Raw genomic sequence first — 20,639 nt, 5'->3', positions numbered from 1 at the left:
GGAGCTACTAAACAAAAACAAAAACACAAACTGAATGTAACTCAACAGTCCTGGAAATTGATAAGGCATATACAATCGGTTCACCTGCATCCTTCTGATTCTCTATTTGAAAGAGAGAGCACAATGAGGAGAGAAGAGAAAGAGAAACAAGAACACATATGCAAGATTAATGAGCAAGTGGACCAAAATGCCCCCCACTTATGCGTGATATATGATATTGGACAGAAGAGGTTGCCCTTGGCTTCCCACCGCCCCGAAGTTTGGGGGCCAGCAAAAAAAGGCTCCTTCACAGATGTGGAAAATGCTGCACAAATAGAAAATTAGTAAATTAAGTTTAATGTGAAATCAAACTATGAAACATACATGAACTCTTCAAATGACAATTAAGTCATATGTTGTCTCCAGAGCTTTGAGGACAAGGGCAAGTAAAACTCTCCAGAGAGAAGGAGGAAAACTTCCCAGCTTGAAAGAGACTAGCTAGGAAGCATAGAAGATCTAGCTTTCAGAGTACGGACCATCTTGCATGATCTCATACCCATCGTGGTTTGACATCTTAAACATGGATAAAGAAAGCGTGACTTTGCCTCAGATGTCCTTTTTCTGACACCTAGTGCATCGCTCCCCAGCTTAGCTGCTACATTTTGATTGTGTACCAGTGACAAGTACTTTACAAATTAGGGTTACACACAAGCAAAGTAAAAATGCATTCAGGTCACAGACAGAAGAACTGAAAAAACTTACAGACAAATCTGAGTTTATCACAAACAAATGGCTTAATTGTCTAACCTGTTTTAGGCTGATAAAAAGTGACTGGACTTCTCACACTGGGTTTCACAGACAGAACCAACAGACAAGCCAATGCTAAAAAACTTGAAGCAAGGAGAGTGAGTTGGTTTGGATCTGGATTTCTTGAAATAATGGAAACAGAAAGAGTGAAGACAGCATGGTGAGGAGGTGGTAGGTACTCACGAATGGTTAAATCCATCACTTGGGAGGCCAAGCAGAAGACAGGATGCTCATACATTTCTCTCTTTTTCCCTATAAAAGAGGATTTGGGCATGCAAGAGGCTTAGGTCAGAGGTAAAGAGGTTAAAGGTTATAGGTTAGAGGAAAACGTTACATTAGCTCAAGGAAAAATAGCCACAGAGTATTTTGGGATAAACACAGGATAAAAGAAAAAGGAGTTTCGAAATTTGGGAACTACTGGATTAACCATTCAGCATGCCGTGAGCCACGAGAGAGATTGTGACCATGATTTTACACGTCTCTTTAGAGTCGTTGGCAAGAATACAATGACCAAAAACATCATGGGTAAAGGGAAACAGAATTCCATTGATTTAAGGCTCCAAGATACTAAGGATTTCAGACTTTAGTATCTAAGGCTCTTGAGGTATTTCTTCATAAACATAGTCTCCAGCAATATTACTACAGCTTCTTTCCAAAATGCTCAGATAAATAAGCTATTAATGCTCAATAGAGGCTCAGGTGTAAGAAAAAAAGAGGGTTTCTTTTCTGAGGGTAGGACCCGAGCCCTGTTCAAAGAAAGCTGTCTGGTAGTAATATCTTTAAAGCTGCAATATCCCAGCCTACAGTGGACTATGTTCATGGAAGAAAACCTGACACATGCAGCCAGAGAATGTGGGGTTGTCTGAATTAACAATCCCAGCATGCTTTGAAATTGGTGTCTCAGCCACTTTTGCAGAGGTTGTATCAAAAAGTGGCTGAGCCAATCACGGACAAGGAAGGAGAAAAGCAGAAGAGAGCAAGTAGTGTGGAATGAGGTACTTCTCTGAAAAGAGAGTTGGAATAAAAAGATTGGTTTCTTCAAAGAATCCCCAGACCTAAAAGTCACAGTGCAAAAGATAATTAACACAACCAGGAAGAACTGAGGCACAGAAGGAGATTACAGACCAGCTGATCTACTTTGGAAATGAATGCATTTTTACTTACAGATCGCAAAGTTTGGTTGTTTTTTTTAAAAAAAATATTTATCTGAAAGAAGAGAGCAGATCTTACCAAAAGACTAATGATAGCTGGACCAAGACCTATGAGGCAGCAGTTGTGGAAACTGGACATTTCATTTCTTGATCCTATCCCATTTTTGGCTTCAGGATTAGTTACATGGTTGACTTTACCCAATCCAACCAATCATTATGTCCTGGGCTGGGAATGCTGGCACAATTATTTGCTAATAAAGCTGTTTAACCATTGATCTTCTTGTTCCTCTGTTTTTGTCACTCATTACCGAGTCAAGAGTTGATAAACACCCTTCTAGTGCCCAGTTCTTAAGTGTTTCTCCCTGGATGCATAACAATGAACTCATTACCACTGGTACACAATTTGCATTGTCACACAGACAAAATCAGGAGAGGGAGGAAGACATGTAGTGTACAGAACACTGGGAATTTAACATGATTGTCAGCTAATTTCTAAGGAAACAGGACATTGGCAGTATATGTGATGGTGTGTGTGTGTGCTAATCAGCTGTTCCCCCAGCTCATGTCCCAAGGTGGACAATGTGCCTTTGCTTGCTTTATTCAGGTATCATGTGTTTGTGTGTGAGAGAGAACACCAGATTCCAGAGTGTGGACACATTGAGTCTTGCACACAGAACTTCCACATGTATACACTTACACCACTGGTCAGGTTGGGTGTGGTTTTCAAATCACCCTATAGCAGCCAATGGGGGTAACAATGAAAAGTAATTAATGCCCTTGAGAGTGAATAGGTCCTAAAGAACCATAGCTTCTTCTTGAGTTGAGTTTACTCAAAGTTCCTTTTAATTATGCTGTCATCAATGACTGCTTCCCTAAAACTTGAGATAGCAGTACCAATACACTTCCGACATCTCAGCTAACAAGGAAGAATGATTTCCAGAGTCAACTTAGAGCCCCTAGAGAGCCCCAAATTTGAAATGTTCCCCAAAGACAAGAGACTTCCAAGGGATAAGAGAGAGTTAAGTAGAACTTGACTATTGAATTATTCAATGCTTGTTTTACTTTCAGTACTATTGGCAGTAGATAGCAGATTGCTCCCTTTTTCTCCATTTAGAGAAGGTAACAATGCTACCCAACTCTTTCACAGGTAACACTATCCTCAGAGGAGATATTCAAGGACAGTACATACTGTCAGAAGGACCCTAGTAATAACATAACATCCCACACTCAATGCTGGTTTCATCCTAAGGCTGTCTCCTGAGCTGATGTCCTGCTTTTCATCTATTTATTTGGCCACAGCCAAGGCATTTTCCACATTTTGAGTATTTCAGCTTAACGTAGTCAGATGGACCACTGCTTTTTGGTGTCCATTAAGAAAAGAGACAAATTTTCCCAGGGAGGCATACCAAAATTTAAATTCAAAACTTGTGGCAGGCAGAAGCCTTACCTTCAATTTTGGCATACTCGGACAGGCGTGAGTAGTTGACTAGCGCAGCCTGTTCCAGGCATTTACGGATGACAGTTTTGACCTCTTCCTGTGGTACTGGAGTGACAATGTCTTTCATCAAAACCTTCAGGTAGAAGGAAAGGGGACTATTAAGTTACAAATCAACATGTCACTCATTTCTGCTTTTCAAAGTCTTCAGGTATAAAATTCTTAATGCTAACTAACGTGAAAACCGTGGGTAGAAAGAAAACCCCAGAACAGCTGGGGAGGCAAAGTCTGTGGAGGCATCAGGGAAGGGCCTGGTGCGACTTTTCAGTATAACTAGTTGGGAATCTGAAAATAAAACTTGTAGAATTTTGGCAGTTTCCTCATTTTTATTCTGGTATTTCATGAATGGTAAACAAATCCTTTGAAAATGGCCATCCAACTGCAATGTTTGATTGCAATTATTTGCGTATCCATTTCTGTGTCTCATGTTCATTCTTACCCGTTCCAAGAGTGAGAGAGTAGCTTTCAAAGCACCTTCGGGTCGACCAAAAGGAAAGCAATACCTAAAATAGACACACAATTCTCAGGTTGCCCACACCATTACATTAGCAGGAAACACGCTGCAATTTGATTCCTATAGCAACTTGTACTAGGAATGGAAAAGGCTTTTTATTTTGTCACACTGTGTTATGTTAATCCCAGTTCACACCATATATGTGTATATATAATGTATATATGTATATGTGTGAATAATGAGTGAAGAGGGACTCTGCAAATGTCTGCAACAGAACGGAATATCGAGAGTGGTGACACAGAGCTCTGTTTGAATTTCCATTGTGAAGGAAAACACTAGCTAACAAAAACATGACCTTGTGCATTATTATAGGGCACATGTATTATATAGACTTGTGTAGTATTATAGGATTGAAAGCCAGGAGTTAAAACCAGCTGGAATCCAAACACACTTCTTTAGATTCCTAAAGGGTTGAGGCATGAAGCAGGCATGCATTTGGGATAAGTCCTGACTTTGCCTAACTTGCTTAGAACGTTTTTCACTGTTACTGGATCTCTGCACTATTGTTGATATATTTTGCCTACAATGCATGGTCAATTAAAGGACCTTCATTAAAATCTTATTCCATAAAAAGGAGAATTCTGATGGCACAGATAGAAACATGTCAGTTACAGCTACAGGTGCCATCAATGGCTTCTGCCAGTCAAGAGTTCTTCAAAACACGGCTCAAAAGTATAGAGAACAGGATGGGCTGCTTATACTCAGACTACAGTGTGTGGATGGGGACATGTTCCTTCTGGCCTCATTTTCCTAATTGTTTAACTAGATTTTATAGCTACCTTACACAGTTGTTTATAGATAAAAACTAAAGTTAGAACCTTTTAGCCTCCAGCCCTATACCTGGCGTATGGGAACTATTAGAAGCACAATTACTGTCTGGAAGTTCCTGCCTCGGAGTCTATGTGTGGAGCCAACATTATCGTGTTAAAAATGTCACATATACTCTACAGGAGAAGTGGATTGCATAGTGTGAGCATCAAGTGCGTGATCTGCTGCTGAAAGCCAGGTCTCCACCCCCAACCCCCAACCAGGCTGACCCACGTTTCCTTCTTTCTATGCATAGCTAACAGGAGTGGGGGAAAGAGTTATGAATACCATTAACTTTACCCCATTCACTATGGCCCAAACTGTAGGAGTTTTAAAAACTGTTTTATCTAGGAACCCTGAAGAATCTTCAACTTTTTTTTATGATATTAATTATCAGTCAGATCACACAAGGAAAGTTTTGTTCTTTAAGCAACTAAAATGCACTTAAGAATCTGGATATACTTGGTAGCATGCTTGCCCTAGCATTCATGATGTGCTGGGTTCAAGTCTCAGCATGGCATGAAACCTGGTGTGTGTTGGCACACACCTATAATCCCAACACTCGAGTGCTGGAGGCAGGAGTATTAGGAGTTCAAGATAACCTTTGGCTATATAGAGAATTTGAGGTTAGCCTGGACCACAGGAGACTCCACATCCAAACAAGCGTAAACAAAGAACGACTGCGAGTCTGGAAGCTAATGGGGGCCATAGCCAATGGTTGGCCTTTTTTCTCTAGCTATTCCACTTTAATGATCTTATGTGTCTCTGATAGCTTGTTTTGGAAGTGAAGGGCTTTTTTTGTGCACATTCATTCTTACCCCAGCAGACCCCTAAACTGCAGCTCCTTACCTAAAATGCGTAATCTGATTTTCCAGCAGAACTCGGAGTCTCTCTTTGATTTCTTCAAAGCGCTCTTTTTCTTCAACAGTCACAGTTCCAATTCCATCAGGTCTGAAAGGAGACACGTTATGAAGTGACGGCCCCCTCATATGCTGACACCATCAAATCAAACCTCTACCAGGAGGAAACTGTCTGCTCAAGAAGCAGCAAGTGCAATGACGGCCCTGATCCAACAGGCCCAACGGCTTCTCAAGTAGAAGATGGTTCAGGGTTACCATTCAGTGGGTGTTTGTGTGAACTAGCAAAATGGCTCACAGGTTAAGTCCAACTGGTTCTGTCTGGTCATAGATTCTTAAAAGATCTGGAGAAGTTAACATGAGTGTGTGTGAGTGGGGGGGGGGCACATGTGTGTGACTGTACACATGCACATTCATGTTTGTGGAGGGCAGAAATCAACATCAGGTATCGTTTGCAATTGCTCTCCACCTTAATTGTTTAGACAGGACCCCTTGCTGAAGCTGAAGCCTGATGATGCAGTAGGCCGGCCAGCCAGCCTGCCTCCTCTGCCTCTGCTTCCCCAGGGCTGGAGTGCAGGTGCCCATTGCTGCACGTGGACAAGACTGGAGTCCTCATTCCAGTGCCACAAACCATCTCTCCAGCCCTTCCATCATTCTTAAAATTAGGAAAGTTTTACAATGCAGTTTGGATTTTGGTCTCTTTTGAAAGTTCAAACAGCTGACATTGTCAGTTGCCAACCAACACCTTTTTCCTGAGTGGATGTTTACCTGGCCATATCTCTAGTTTGCATTACCTGTCTCACAGGCTCTCGGGTTTGCGACTCTTCAATTATTATGAAAATTCCTACAAAAATCAGGTGTCATATAAAGCATGTATTTTGCTCCTCATTAAATTACTCAGTTTGTGATAATCACTGTTTAAAGTAACTTTAGTATTAACTAAAGGATAACCCAGATGTTGTCCAATCATAGTGAACTACTGTGATAAAGAGCAAGACAGTGGAAAAAACCCAGTGATTCCAGTTGAATCGTAGTGCTCTCAGTTTCCTGTCGCTCACAAGTACACACACATTCCTCTCTCTGTTATTGGCCATTTGCATTGGAAATATCACAGCTGTGTAAATTATAGCCCAAGTTTCTATTTGCCAAATTAGACACAGGATAACCTGACCCATTCAAAGCCTTCTGCGTCCCAGATCTCTAGTGGCTTGAGATGATGGGCTACGTCAGTTTGCAGATTGCTGTGTCACCACAGAACACCTATAGGAACATTCCTCAGTCTGCATAGCCCAGTCATCTTGAGACCAAACAAATGGTGGTGCTCAGGAGCCCTCTCAGGGTGCCAGCAGAAGTTAAGCAAACTCTTTGTAGTCTATCAAGCTGACTACACAAAGACTTGGCAATGTTAGCACTCTATGTCTGTCAGCTTTTAAATGGTCTTCTTCCCTTCTTTTTAAACAATAAAAGTACTCTATTTGAAAATTAAAGAAGAGCCTCTACTTCAATTTGTAAAAAAAAATCACCCCAAAGAGCAAAATCTTATTCTCCTTTTTTGTATTCCTCCCCAATCACAGGAAGAAAACAAGCAAAATGGTCAACACCAAGGAGACTTTGAGTTCTAAGCCTGTGCTAATATTTTCAAATCTACTGGTCAAAAGTCAAAGATCAAGTCACAAAGTTTTTTGAATTTTTTTCAAGAAATATCCCTAGTTCCATTGTCCTTAAATCCCAGGATAAACTCACTGGCCACCACAGAATGCCTGTTAGGTTGTCTTTGATAATGTCTCACATTGTTTCCATTACAAGTCTGAATTTCATTCAGTTCTGGCTGTTGAATTTTGTTCATACCAAAACCAACTTACTAATATACTAAACACATGTGATTGGCATGTCCATCCCCATGTTTGATTGAGGGAAAAGGGAGCCATTCAGACAATTCCATGTTTAGTAGGAAGTTAACACAGAGAAAACTCAGCGCTCTCAGATGCAGTTGACAGTAAACAGAGAGGCTTAGACATCATAGCCAATGACATGGGTGTCCCAGAGAGGTTTGTCACCTTTAGTGACTTACTTACTTTTTTGGTGGTGCTGAGGACTGAAGAGGGCCCATGAACGCTTGACAAGCATTCTATTACTGAGGTACATCTCCAGCTTTATGTTCTTGATTCCAAGACAAACTTGTCTGTGAATCAAGATGTTCATTCCTTGCCCAAGAGGCCTTGTCAGACTCGGCGTTTTTGTTTGAGTCTGAGAGGATATGAACTGAAGGATTAGATGTGTTTCACCTTCTTAGCTAGTTCTTACAATGAAAGGCATTACCACAAATGCAAACTGTGCTTTGCTTCTTTCTTGCCTTTTGTTCTGGTGATGCACATTAAGGGAATCAGAGAGCTCCTGCTTCCTCATGGCCTCTCCATGAGAACTGGGAATACTGACTGCTATCGCACTATTGAAACCAAGTAAACGTTTATTGTTGTAGTCACTTTAATTTACTTCTTAATCACCTTATGCTAGTGTGAATAGTTTCCCTTTAGACATAAATAAAACAAATGAACCTCATTAAGTCTGCAATGCTCTCCTTCAGACATCACCTGCAAAGCCAGGTGATAAGATCCCGCAGGATCTCAACAGCAAATGCAAACGTTTTAACTGCCAGATCTATAGTATTAGGATATTGGCAATAGGGATGGTGTTTGACAAATTTCGTGAGAGACCTGCTAGGGATCAGTTTGTTAAAGACCAGAAGTGTAACAGTAGTTAAGGAGTCACTTTAGTTTGACTTCAGATAATTATTTTTTAAAATTCTGTCAAACATCATTTTCTTTTCCATTGACTTCCATAATTCACCAGTAATGACTGCACAGTGGGCGCTCAGCAAACAACCTTTGCTAAACGGTTAAAGGGAGTGCTGTTTTCTCTTGAAAGTATTTTAATTTTTTAATTTTGTGTGTATGAGAGAGAGAGAGAGAGAGAGAGAGAGAGAGAGAGAGAGAGAGAGAGAGAGAGGAGGGAGGGAGGGAGAGGGAGAGGGAGAGGGAGAGGGAGAGGGAGAGGGAGAGGGAGAGGGAGAGGGAGAGGGAGAGGGAGAGGGAGAGGGAGAGCTCAGGCGTGCATGTGCTCTAGTGTGCGTGTGAAGGTCAGACGACAACTGTCTTTCACTGTCAGTCCCTGGGATGGAACTCAGGTTATCAGGTGTGTGAGGCGAGCACTTTGGTCTGTTAAGCCATATTGCTGGCCTGGGAGCTGTATTTTCTATAGAAGCTACATGTGCTTTTAGCAGGGCTGTGGTTCTCAACCACAGCCATGGCCCAGCATCACTTGGAGGCCTTGTGACAACCCAGACCACCTGGCTCGATCCAGAGTTCTTGAATTGGTAGGTCTGGGATGGGACCTGAGAATTTGCATTTCTAATGGGTTCTGTGGTGCCACTGGTTTGAGAATCATGCTAAGAACCATTGATACACACCAGACACACACACACACACACACACACACACACACACACACACACACACACACACACAGAGTAGCCAATATAAAAACAGAACCTCAATGGAGGCTCTTGCAGTGTCTGAGGGATGCTTTGATTTTGGTGCATGGCTTTATGTATGTGGATGATGGGTGCTAGTTAAGCATCGTCCTCAGTGGTGCTCACTTTATCCTTTGAGACAGAGTCTCTTACTGAACCTGGAATTTGTCAATTTAGCTGGACTGGTGAGCCAAGCAGCAAGCCCCAGGGAGTCTTTGTGCCTCCACTTTCCCAGTGCCGGCCCAGCTTGGCTTTCACAGAGTGCTCCATTGGCCCAGTCACTTCACCAACCCCTTGACAGGATGCTTTTGATCCAAGGTTCTTAACTCCCCTAAGACTGAGATGGATTTGAGAACAGAGACAGTTTGTTAGAGGTACACTGCCCCTTTCTGAGTTGATTTCCCCTTCCAAAAGAGGCATTTGCAGTTTCTGTTGTCTCAGGAAAACAAGGGTGGCCGCCCAGCAAATCACATTAGTGGAGTGGAACTACTGTCACAAAGAGGACAGTCTTCCCCGAACATGGGAGATGTTCTTTAAGCTTCATAAAATAGCTCAGTGTCTTTTTCATTTCTCAATATTTAACACTTGGTAAATCATACAGGAGAAGAGAAAAAGAAGGACTTTAAGCTTTTAATCCAAGTCCTAGTCTGGCATGTGTCTTCATGCAGAATGCATGTCCAGGAATCTGGATGCCCCCTTTCTCATGCACGACCGTACATCCCCCACCTCACTAGGTTCTGGCTTATTAGGTACCCGCTGCCCTGCTACCTGCCCTGGACTTGGGAGAAGGAAAAGTAGATTGACCTATTACCCATTATGAATGCCTTGAAGGCAGCTCTTATAATTTTCAGAAACTGCACATCCAAGCAGACTCTGCCACTCAGCCACTGGATCCTCTGATATTTGAACAGTAAGTGAGCAAGGCAAGCTGAGAAGCAGCAGGTGGAATGCACTGCTCTTAGCAGCTGGGGCTGGACCACATCGTTTTCACAGGTCGGTAACTCTTGATGCCTGACTCTACCTATGCTTCTGACAGCTGTAAGTCAGTCGTTCTGCAGTGGAGGCTTAGATGGGCATTTTGAAAGCTTGCAGGTCATTCAATGCAGAAGCAGGGCTCTGATCTGATTTATACTCTTCTGGAGATACCTCAGGTCCATTTCCTTTTCTTTTCTTTACTCATACAATGTAAGTTTACAAAGGACACATTCCCTCCTTCTTCATGTCTCTGGTTTAAACAGAAGCCTCTAAGTGATGCTTTAGGAACACACACATGTGCAAGCACAGGAACACACAAAGAAAAACAGCCCCTGGCCTCTGGTTTCACCTAACTGAACACTGGCTAACCTTACTTCTTGTATATCATAATCCTGGGAACTTGAGACAATATGCAGGTCAAGTGTAGTCATTTTTGGAGCCTTGCCGAAGACTGGAAGCTCTCCCACCTGCAGGCCATCACTGGAGCCAGAAGTGGGTCTCTGCAGCCACAGCAGACTATATTGCATCTGACATGGCTGGCATCTCGGGAATCCACCTTTCAAGTTTTCGGCAAACCATTTTCTCACTGTCCTTCACAAAGCTGACATTTTCGGCAGCATGATAGGAAAGATGTCATGTCGGCTGCTCTTCAAGTTCTTGTCACCGTGGTTACACCAGCTCTGTCATCTTCAGTCTCCTCACCATCTCCCATCTTGAGCCATGTCACAAATAATAATGCATCCAGAGTTGCATCTTTCTTCTTTTCCAATTTTGTTTTTGTATCAAATCAAACCCACCGAGCCCAACAGTCATCAATTATGCAAACGGATGTTACCAGTTATGTAAACTGTTCCCCGTACCAAGCTAAAGATGATTCACTAATGCCTGCTGGAGAATTGATTCAGTATTGTTATGTCCTGGGATTGTAGTACAAACATCTTGATACTTGAAATTCCCCAAGCAGTCCAGTCAAACCCCCTTTTTCTGTCAGGAACCAACAAACCTCTCCAAAGTAGTTAAATTGTCACCACACCCAGGTAAGCACCAGCTTTCTAGCATTTAATTATCCCCCAGGCATGGCTCTACATATCACATTGAAATCTGGGTTGCAAAACATTTCAAAAGGTCAGATACCTTTTCAAGAAAGTCAGGATGAAAAATTAATTCAAAGCATACAATGATTGCTGTCTTCTGATAGTGCATCTAGTTGGTGATTAAGGGCCAAATCCAGGTGTAAAAGGAAACATATGAATTCACCAGAAGAGGAAGGAGCGTCTGGTCCACAGATCTGCATACAACCAGCTTTCAGCCTCCAATCAGTACCAACAAGGGGTAAAACTCCAGCTGAAGAAGGAATATACTTTCATCTCCAAATGCAAATGTCCACATATGCTGGTGCAGGCACTGTAAACATGATATATTCTCTCTCTCCAAATGGATGCATGCCTGCAGACCGCATTATGGATCCATGAAAATGTCCTTAAACAAGCATGATAACTGAATCTTACTTGCTACTAAATTGTTCCAGCCTAGAAACACGAGTACTTAAAGGGCCAGAGCAGGACAAAGTATGTTAGGCATTCCTTGCAATGTTCCCTAAATAGGACAGCTATATCAGATACTCGGATGATCTTGACTTAAAATATATATTTATAATATCTGACAACTCTTCATCCTTACAATTTTTAGAGTGCTATCCCTGAATTTGATTTGAGTGTAGAATATTTTCCTTTGTTTCTTTTTGGCAGTTAATAGATACAAATTTAAGATTGCCCCAAAGCATCAGCCACTAAAAGGAGACACCCCTTTCTCCCTGCAAGCTCCTGTAATGGCTTCTATAATCCTAGGTTAATTATAATTTATAATGAGGACTCTCATATCCCATAGCCACTGCTTCATTGTGAAAGCCAGTCCTACCCCTTCCCTATCCTTTCCTTCCAGCTCATGCCCTTTTCTAATTATGCCCTGATGCCCTGGGGCTCAGATACGCTGCTAAAACAAATATATCAAAGTGTTTGTGTCACAAACGTTAAGACAGGAAGAAAAACAAGCAGTTTCTACACCATTACAAGTGGGCATTGTAGCTTCTTGGGTCTGCTAGTAGGGAATTTCAAAAAAGAGACTTGGGGAGGGCAAATATTCCAAGAAGGCCTCTGACTTGTGAGCAGTTCATCTGAATCTGAAGTCATGACTCAACAATATAGCAGCTTCATCCAACCATTACAAGCACGGGGCTGGTTGAGAAGCTACCCTTGCTCAACAGTCACCAGGAACACAGGTGCTACTGGAATGTGGGCAATAGTAAAAGTGGTTCAGGCTTGATCTGGCTACTGAATGATCAAAGAAACCAAAGATGATTGAAGAAATAACAAAATATAGGAAGGCATGTATTTCACCAAGAAAGGAACAAGTTTCCCAAGTCAGAACTTCATAAATTCTTCTCTTGGAGGAATAAGAGAGGAAGAAATACACCCCTTCATTTTGAGATGAACATTGAGAAGATGTGGATTTGACATTGGAGACCTTAAGTTAGACTTCAAAGTGGTCACAAGAGTAATACGTGTGGCTTTTCAATAACATATCCATGCTCAAAGTGTGTGACATCTGCAAACATGTTTTGTACAAGTGGTTTCAGTGAACCCAGGATGAGGACACACTTGGGATTTTAGGTAACCATTACCACTGGCACAGACTTCACAAGACTTCATGCTGTTCGTATGGGAGCAATCTTCCTTCATGGGACAGTCAAATGGTTTAAATGAAGGTGACATGTCCAAAGAGAATTTTTCCTTGGCCACATGGGATGCTTATTTTTATTTGAAACTTGTCTGGAATTTACTCTCTCCCTATTATGATTACTTCCTGTTAGGCAAAGCTGGCAGTCTAGAATTTAGAGATACTTCATTCATGCACAAGGCCAACACCTACCCAGAGCTAGAAGTAAACCAGAGACATGTTCATGTTCATAAATGCACCACCAATTCTGTGTGTAACATGAGACCAAGAACATAGACCACTGTTAGACCCCACCCATACCTGTGTGCTGTGTACAGCACTGTGGTCAGAGCTCTGTAAGGCAGATCTATACCTACTTATGTAGATTTCAGTTTTTTTTTTTATTGGGGAGAAGAATTAAAATGTACTAGACATAATGGTGTTTGTATGCAAAGAGGTAGAGATAGGGTTGAAACAAAGAAAATTATATATAACTCAATGCTAGGCAAATATTCACCAAAAACAAACAATTAAAACAAAACAACCACCACATGACACTAATTGAGTGAGGCAAGGACACCATAAATAAGCCAACTGTTGTAGTCAGTGAGAGAGAAGATAGAGACCTCAGCTATAGCAGTGGCATTGAAGAGAGACAGTAATGCAAATACTTGAGAGATACTTGAGAGCATTGCTTGGGCCAGGAATCAATTTGTAACATGCTGTGAGGGAAGGAAGAGTTCACGAGATGGCTGCTCAGCTTCTGTCTTGGGCAAGTGGGTGGATGATTTAGGGACCATGATGGATGAATGGAGAGGGAGTTCAAATCTGAACCCACAGGATGCATAAGGCTCTGTGGATGAACAGAACCTTGACTTCAAACATATCTCCCCAAAAGATCTTTGGATGCATTTTCAGAGATGTTTTAGAATTCATGCCCTCTTACATCTGCCTGTAGACTCATTAATCTATGCAGCGAGCTGTGGATTGAGGCGGTTGGCATTATGGATTTGTTAATTGCTGATACAATGTACTTTCTATGCAGGCCATATGTGAAAAGCAGCAGTGGCATTCAAGAAATGTTAAATAATAATGTAAATGAGAAAAATTTACAATCTCAATAATAAAGGGATCCAAGGAACATTGACGCAACTTGCGATCATCGACGCTGTTTGATTGCCTTGTCACTGTGGGACAGTGACCAAAGTGACGATGATCTAAATGTCATCTAGAAAGAATACTGAAAATATTATGGTGAAAATTAAGTACTGCAACCTTAGGAACTGATTGAAAAATGAGAAGATATAGCAATTTGCATCTGTGGATTTTATGATCGCCAAATGCAACCAGCTGAACACTCACATTTTCCTTTAGTTCCCTTCTCTTTTAAGAAAATGGGTTTAGTTCTAAAGAGTTGGCCCAAACTAATATCCATTCAATTAGTCTAAAAGTTTGATATGTATTAGATGCACTTGAGCTGTTTTATTCATCATGTTTAATTGTCTCATTATTAAACTTTGAAAGGTTCAGGTAGGAATTCCCCAGAACATTTTTGGCTGAAAATCGGGTTCAGGAATCTGAATCATTTTCATTCTCCTGCCACAAGTGGTTCAAATGTACAGTAACCAAAGAGTCATTATCTTGGCTAGATGTGATCTGAACCCAGAATCCTGGGTGTTGGGGGGATATTGGATGTGCATATTTCTGGCTCCATGTAAGAACGCTGAATTATTTGAGGGTAGTACCCTGTACTTTGTATTTTTTCAGACTCTTTCTTGTGATTCATATGCACCCCCAAGTGTGAAAACCACTGCTTCCATAGAACAGCACAAATTATACATAGGCACCAGGTCTGTGTAAAAGAAACAACAAATCCAAGGAAAAAGGAATCATTTAATCCCATCATTTGGGAACATGATTTAAAATGAGTCCTTGACCTCAATGCTACTGTCATTTGGGGCTATTCCTGCCTGGTCATTACTGGGTATTTAATAATATCCTCCTATCAATCAAAATTATGTCCAGACCTCACCAAAAATATAACTCACCGGGATGAATCCTGTCAAACACACAGGAAAGATCCCATTGGGTAGTTCATTCTATGCTAGGAAATGGGCTCCAGCCCAGTGAGAGCTGCCTTTTTACAGGGACTGTTTGCTTTCTGCTGTATGAGGATGATAGGAGGTCCAAAGTCAGCACTCTGGACAGCTGCCATGGTGGCTTCCTCTTCAGGGACCCTTCCAGCGTGTTGATCCTGACAGCAAGTTGCTGTTTTCTTACAGGTGGACATGGACACCAGAGCAAAAACACAAACAGAAACTCTGCCTTACCTCCACCCTTATTTACTGCCAGGAGGCAGATGAGTGACCAGGTGATACTTGGTTTTCCTTGATGTTCACTATTAGCTATGCATCTTATGAGGGACAGTGTGCTGCATTCTCTAGAAAGAAAATGTTCCCATGCCCATTGGATCTTTCTATAAGTTAATTGCATATAAAAGGCTTAGAAATGGTAGTGGATAAATGAACATTGAAGCATATGGGATCCATGCCTGTTACTTTGCGTAACTTGGACAAGCCTGGTCAGAATTGCAGGCAAGGAAAGGTAGAAGTACATATGAAAATATTGGGAATATTGAGTAAATGCGGTCTTTAAGGTGCCATTTTTCCAATTAAAGAATTGCTGAAGGTCAAGAAACAGGATAAGATGAGCAGAAGTTTAGGACTTCATGCCTTGAAGTGACCTTGCTGTATAACTGGCTCCATAGACAGCCACTGCTCTAGTGACGGGCTTCACTTTGTGTGTCATCACAACTGACTCCGTAGGCCACCACTGCTCTAGTGACGGGCTTTACTCTGTGTGTCATCATACCTCACTATTCAGATGAGCTTCTTTTTAACAAGTGATTGTGGATATTAGGAGGATTTGCTTAATAAAATATATCCATAACAAATGTATAGGCCTATTTGATGTTAACCCATCTTATTTGTCCCTTGAACATAATTTTAAAATTACAAAGCATAGCTTGTTTATTAGGAATGACTTGTAAGGTATCAGAGCACTAGCTAGACATGAAGACAGAAAGACAAACAAACAAAAATACAATCTGACTCATAGGTCTGTTTGCTTATTGGTAGGCTAGTTTTTCAAGTACAAACATATTTAAGAAAATCACTTAATAACTAACTCAAATTACCAATACACCACATTTTGTCCATTTCTAAGATCTTTTTATGAAAAACTGCACCTTTGAAAGCCTTTAAAGGATACAGGTTTAAGGGATGCATAAACCCTGTTGCTTACAAAGATGGACATGGTGGTGTGGATGCAGGTATAGGCATAAGACAAAGGGCTGAAAATACAAATCAATACACACATGGCTTCTTACCTTTTTTGCTCTTGACTGGGGTGGGTTTTGGACTCTTTTCTCTTTTTTGATTCTCTTCGTGGATCTTTTTTAGCCTCTGGTTCGGGAGAAGGTGGAGTTTTGCCCCCTTGAAAGTCTGTGTTTGGTAGCAGCCCACTAACACACACATGCATTTGTTGACTTTTGAGAGGGAGTGGTTGTATGAGGCATGCATAGAGGGTGGCCAGCCATAGGAGAATCAAGAGCACATACACACACATGTGCAAACAAAAAGAAAGAAAAAAAAGGAAGCATCAAAAAGCAAAGGCAAATGCATTCAAACTAAAATAATAAGCAAAAGAGATGCAAAACGCATAAGGAAAATCAGAACTGAAAAGAAAATAAGAAATCCAAAACTGTTCCCACGACAAGATGTATAAACCTAACTGTGAATCAAGTGGCAGTCTTACAATATGAAACCCAGACAATGTGTATCATAATTCATGATGATGTTTACCAGGGAGTTTACAAAAACATTTCATTATTTTATAACACTTTCTTATTCAGTAACATATGTAGAATACAGTGTGACAACCCAGAGAATATAATGCAACTTCTCTCTCTCTCCCTCTATAAAGAATTCAGTCCAAGAGGCTGTAACAGATAGTCATCAAAGTGTACATATTTATAAAAATCAGAATTATGCATGTTCCAACCCAGGTATCAGAGTCTTCATGAATATCTTTTATGTAAATAAAAGGCTGTGTCTTGGGCTATGGAGCCATAACAATAGGAGATGAATATAATCTTGTTGTCTATTAAAATATTCAAAGCTACAATGTTATTGTTATCCAGCTCTAAATGATAGAGTCACATTTCATAAAAGTCTATCAGTACTGGAGACAGGAAAAGCACAGAACAAACCCCTTTCAGGGCTTGCAAAGATGAGTAAGGGCTGACACAACCCTGGCTTCAAAGCCAGGTAGCCTGGACTGGCTTCTTCCCCGCGTGGATTTCCCCAGAGTGACAACTTGCTCATCTGAGGCTTGTTTTTCAAAGCCACCCAGCTGTCTTCTGCTGCCTCCCCTGGCTGTCGGCAGGGATGCTTTGGAATATTGTAGACTTATCTTTATACTAACGTGCGGCTACATACATTGAGATGGTAAGCTGGCTGTGGCAGTGTGGAAATTTATTCCATGCCTCTAGAGCCAAATGGCAACGTTCTTAAGTTATTTGCTTCTTTGCATTATTCAGAACATGGATTTCCCCCCCTCCAGGAGCTCTCCAGTCTAGAGAAATAGAATTCTTAGTACAGAGTCAGGCGACTTGACATTCTGGTCTTGTCTATGAAACCTACAAACTGAGGGGGTTGGTTAGACTGTGATCGTCAACGTTCTTCCCACCTCTGAGGATGTATTCTAAGTGTTCCCGGCATGTTGGCTTCCAGCTTCACCTATCTTGTTTCAGTTCTAGCAATGTGCTTGCTTGGCTTCCTTCTTCGCAGGCCAGTAGTACATGCTGTTCCTTTTGCCTGGAACCACTCTGCTCCTACACATGCTTCAGTTCCCGGCTCTACCATCATCCCCTCAGGGAGGTCCCCCCGCCATTCTGCCACTCCATCTGAGTCATGCTCCGTATTGAATTCTACCCAGAATTTAATTCCTTTTCTTAATGCATCTTCCCTGGTATGGTGTCTAGTTTTTATTTTTTCATCATGTATACAGGGTGTAAACCAGAGCCTGACATTAGGCAACCATTGAACACTCCTGAAGTGATCAATTTCTTGCCAAGTTCTAGGCGTTCAGCTGAATTCTTTATGTTCATAAGCATCTCCTCAATCCCATTTTATAGATCAGAAAACTGTAGTTTAGGGGATTTAATTACCAACCAGGCTCACTGATAAAAAAACAAAACAAAACAATAAACAAACAACCAAAACACCAGCAATGATTAGTACCAGACTGAGTTGCCTCAGGGGCTCCCCTAGGAAAGGAAACTGTTACCCACCCCTCCTCAGTGCAAGCGTGTACCATTGGGTAAATAGGGATAGGTAGTGAGTTAGGGTTGATAACTAAAGTCATAAATCACTGCAAGTTCCTTACCAGGGTAGGAATACCTCCGGACTCATGCTTACCTGTTACCGTGGACATGCGATGCGCAGAAGGCAAAGCTGTAGTGGAGAAGCGTGGGGTCAATCATGGCTCCGTTTTCTGCCCGTTCCAGCAAGTCTCTAAGGTAGCAGAGATGCCGATGACATCCTCGGACTCCATTTCGAGCGCAATACTCATCTAATACAAACACCTGGCCAGGACTGAACCAGCCCTGTAGGGGAATAAAGGAAAGGCTTTCTTTTAAATACAAGTAGCTTTCTGGAGAGCTGCTAGTAGCAGGAGTGGCTGGAGGAAGGGTCTGAAAAACAGCCAGTGTTAACTCTTTGATGGTATGCCAGTCGCCCTCTGTTTAACCCTGGCAGCAGACCACCCAGGAACTCTGTCATTCCTGCTCTGCAGGTGGGTAAATTAACTGAGTTCAGGGATAACGTGGGATTTCCTTGTAGTTGGTAGTGCTGTATAAGCAAAACAGCATGCTTCCAGGAAAAGCGAATTACCAGGGCTCCAATATGTACTTTAGAGGAGAATTGGGGTGAAGGCGAGGCAGAGTCCGGCAAGGGAAAACTGTGATATCAGTGCTGTGGGTTGGGAGATGTTTTCTGCTTGACAAAAACTTTCAGTTAAGCCTTCCAGTAAGCCAGTGAGGTAGATGGGACAAGCACATTTTGTCTTTCTCCACACCAAGGGAATCTGGATAAGGACGCTGAAGTACACACTAGACTCAGTCCAGCTCTGTCTACTCCAGGTACTCTGGCCTAAAGGGAACTTTTAAGCTGTTTTACATAAAAACTAAACTTTGTAAATCCTTACACCTTAGAAGAATTTTTTCAGTACACTTTAAAATGAAGATAATAACACAGCACTTCAAAGAGTTAGAGTAAGTTTTCCAAGGACAAATCAGATTTGATTAACAAAAGAGAAGAATTTCTCATAACTGGGTTTACAGTTCTGTTCCCCCCCCACACCCCTGTAATTATTTTTTGTATTTGTATATTTATTTGCTTATTGTGAGACCAGTCAAACTTTGCTATAAAAGAGAATCCAGATGGAGTCTCTGATACTAGTTCAGTGGCACGATGGGTAGAAACTACTGCCTCTGCTGTGAAATTTGAAAGACAGGTCCTTAGAAAGGTCAGGTGACTTGGTATTGCTGGTCAATGTGGACAAAGTCTAAAATGAAACCATATTGTTTCATTTATGTGCTATCTGAAGCAATAATAAACCAAGAAATTTGGGCTGTTTTAAATACAAACTTCACTTTACTTCAGGGTCTCTTGTGAGTTGTGTTTTGAGTGTTACTGCAGCTTGGGATAGAAGGGACGAGAGGAAAGAGTGATGTGGAACAAGGAAAGGCCAAAGGAGTTTGGGAGGGAGGCCTTTGCAAGGCTCTAATCGTGTATTAGGGACTAAGGATCTTCGACTGACAACATGCAGTGAGGTATCCATGGGAAGACGGCATCTTTCCTCTTTCAAATGATAAGTTACTGCGGAGGGCGGGAGAGTAGTTGAGGCAGTGGGCTGCCCCTATAGGCAACTTCTCTGCCACTCCATCTGCTACCCCAAATGCTAAATCTTAGAGACAACACTGCTGTGAAAGATTAAAATATATTTTCTACGACTCAGATGACACCAAGTCTTTTGTAGATGCCAAAATAGCTGCTTTGAAAAGAGTTGAAGAAATATCAATTAGGAACTGAGTCGAAGACACAGAAAAATTTATGTATCCCTGCTGGTCGGTCTCCAAAACCAACTGAAAAAAAAAGACTGTAATAATGAGAAAAATGAAATATATAGAGACAGGGGATAAGGTCCTTTAAATTTCTGTTATTTTCTGAAATTCTGGCCTAAATTAATAGAACTAGGTATATAAACAGGGAAGAGAGCTGCTTTGGCTAACTCACAATTATTATTTTTTTATTTTAGACTATATTTTTAAGTCTATAGTGATTGATGGGAGACAGGCATCAGCATTTCATTTCTAGTTTAATCTTTTGAGGGCATTTATGAATTCTTCATGGTAAATTTCAAAATGAAAAAATTGTTTTTGAACACTGATATAAATAAAAGTCTTAAAAATTATACATCTCAAAGTATCATCAAGTGAGCAGAATTCCTATGGAAAAGGAGTGATTATGTTGATATGCACCCTCATGATCTTTATAAATGTAATTAGAAATAGATAATAATAGGAAATCCTTTTGAGAAAAATGGCCTTGCAATGCAAAGTAAGCGATTTTTTTTTAAGTCAACACAGTATTTCTTTCCAATTTGGTAAAGTCAGAGTTTCCAGTGAAGAGGTTCTCAACATGAGATAATGTGTTATTATGAGCCATAGATTAATAAATTATCCCGC

The 20,639-nt window shown here is 41.3% G+C and overlaps 1 protein-coding gene across 12 annotated transcripts in view; it reads right to left on the bottom strand.

The window, feature by feature from the left end:
- The window catches only part of Cadps (calcium dependent secretion activator), a 445,492-nt gene that overhangs the window by 116,547 nt on the left and 308,306 nt on the right, over positions 1-20,639 (bottom strand). For 5 of the 12 annotated variants that reach the window (XM_052734114.1, XM_052734116.1, XM_052734117.1 and 2 more), the window contains exons 13-18: positions 18,310-18,497; positions 5,603-5,704; positions 3,872-3,935; positions 3,385-3,508; positions 970-1,038; positions 85-102 (exon numbers count right to left, since the gene is read on the bottom strand). In XM_052734114.1, coding sequence (XP_052590074.1) covers positions 85-102; positions 970-1,038; positions 3,385-3,508; positions 3,872-3,935; positions 5,603-5,704; positions 18,310-18,497 — 565 coding nt within the window. Of the gene's footprint in view, positions 1-84; positions 103-969; positions 1,039-1,062; positions 2,671-3,384; positions 3,509-3,871; positions 3,936-5,602; positions 5,705-18,309; positions 18,498-20,639 lie in introns of those variants that run through there. The other 7 variants (XM_052734118.1, XM_052734109.1, XM_052734111.1 and 4 more) reach the window with 4 other exon arrangements.

The sequence above is a fragment of the Peromyscus californicus genome, unplaced genomic scaffold (assembly GCF_007827085.1).
Source record: "Peromyscus californicus insignis strain IS unplaced genomic scaffold, ASM782708v3 Scaffold_12__1_contigs__length_115047231, whole genome shotgun sequence".
NCBI lineage: Eukaryota > Metazoa > Chordata > Mammalia > Rodentia > Cricetidae > Peromyscus > Peromyscus californicus.
This window is presented reverse-complemented; position numbering and strand designations above follow the sequence as displayed.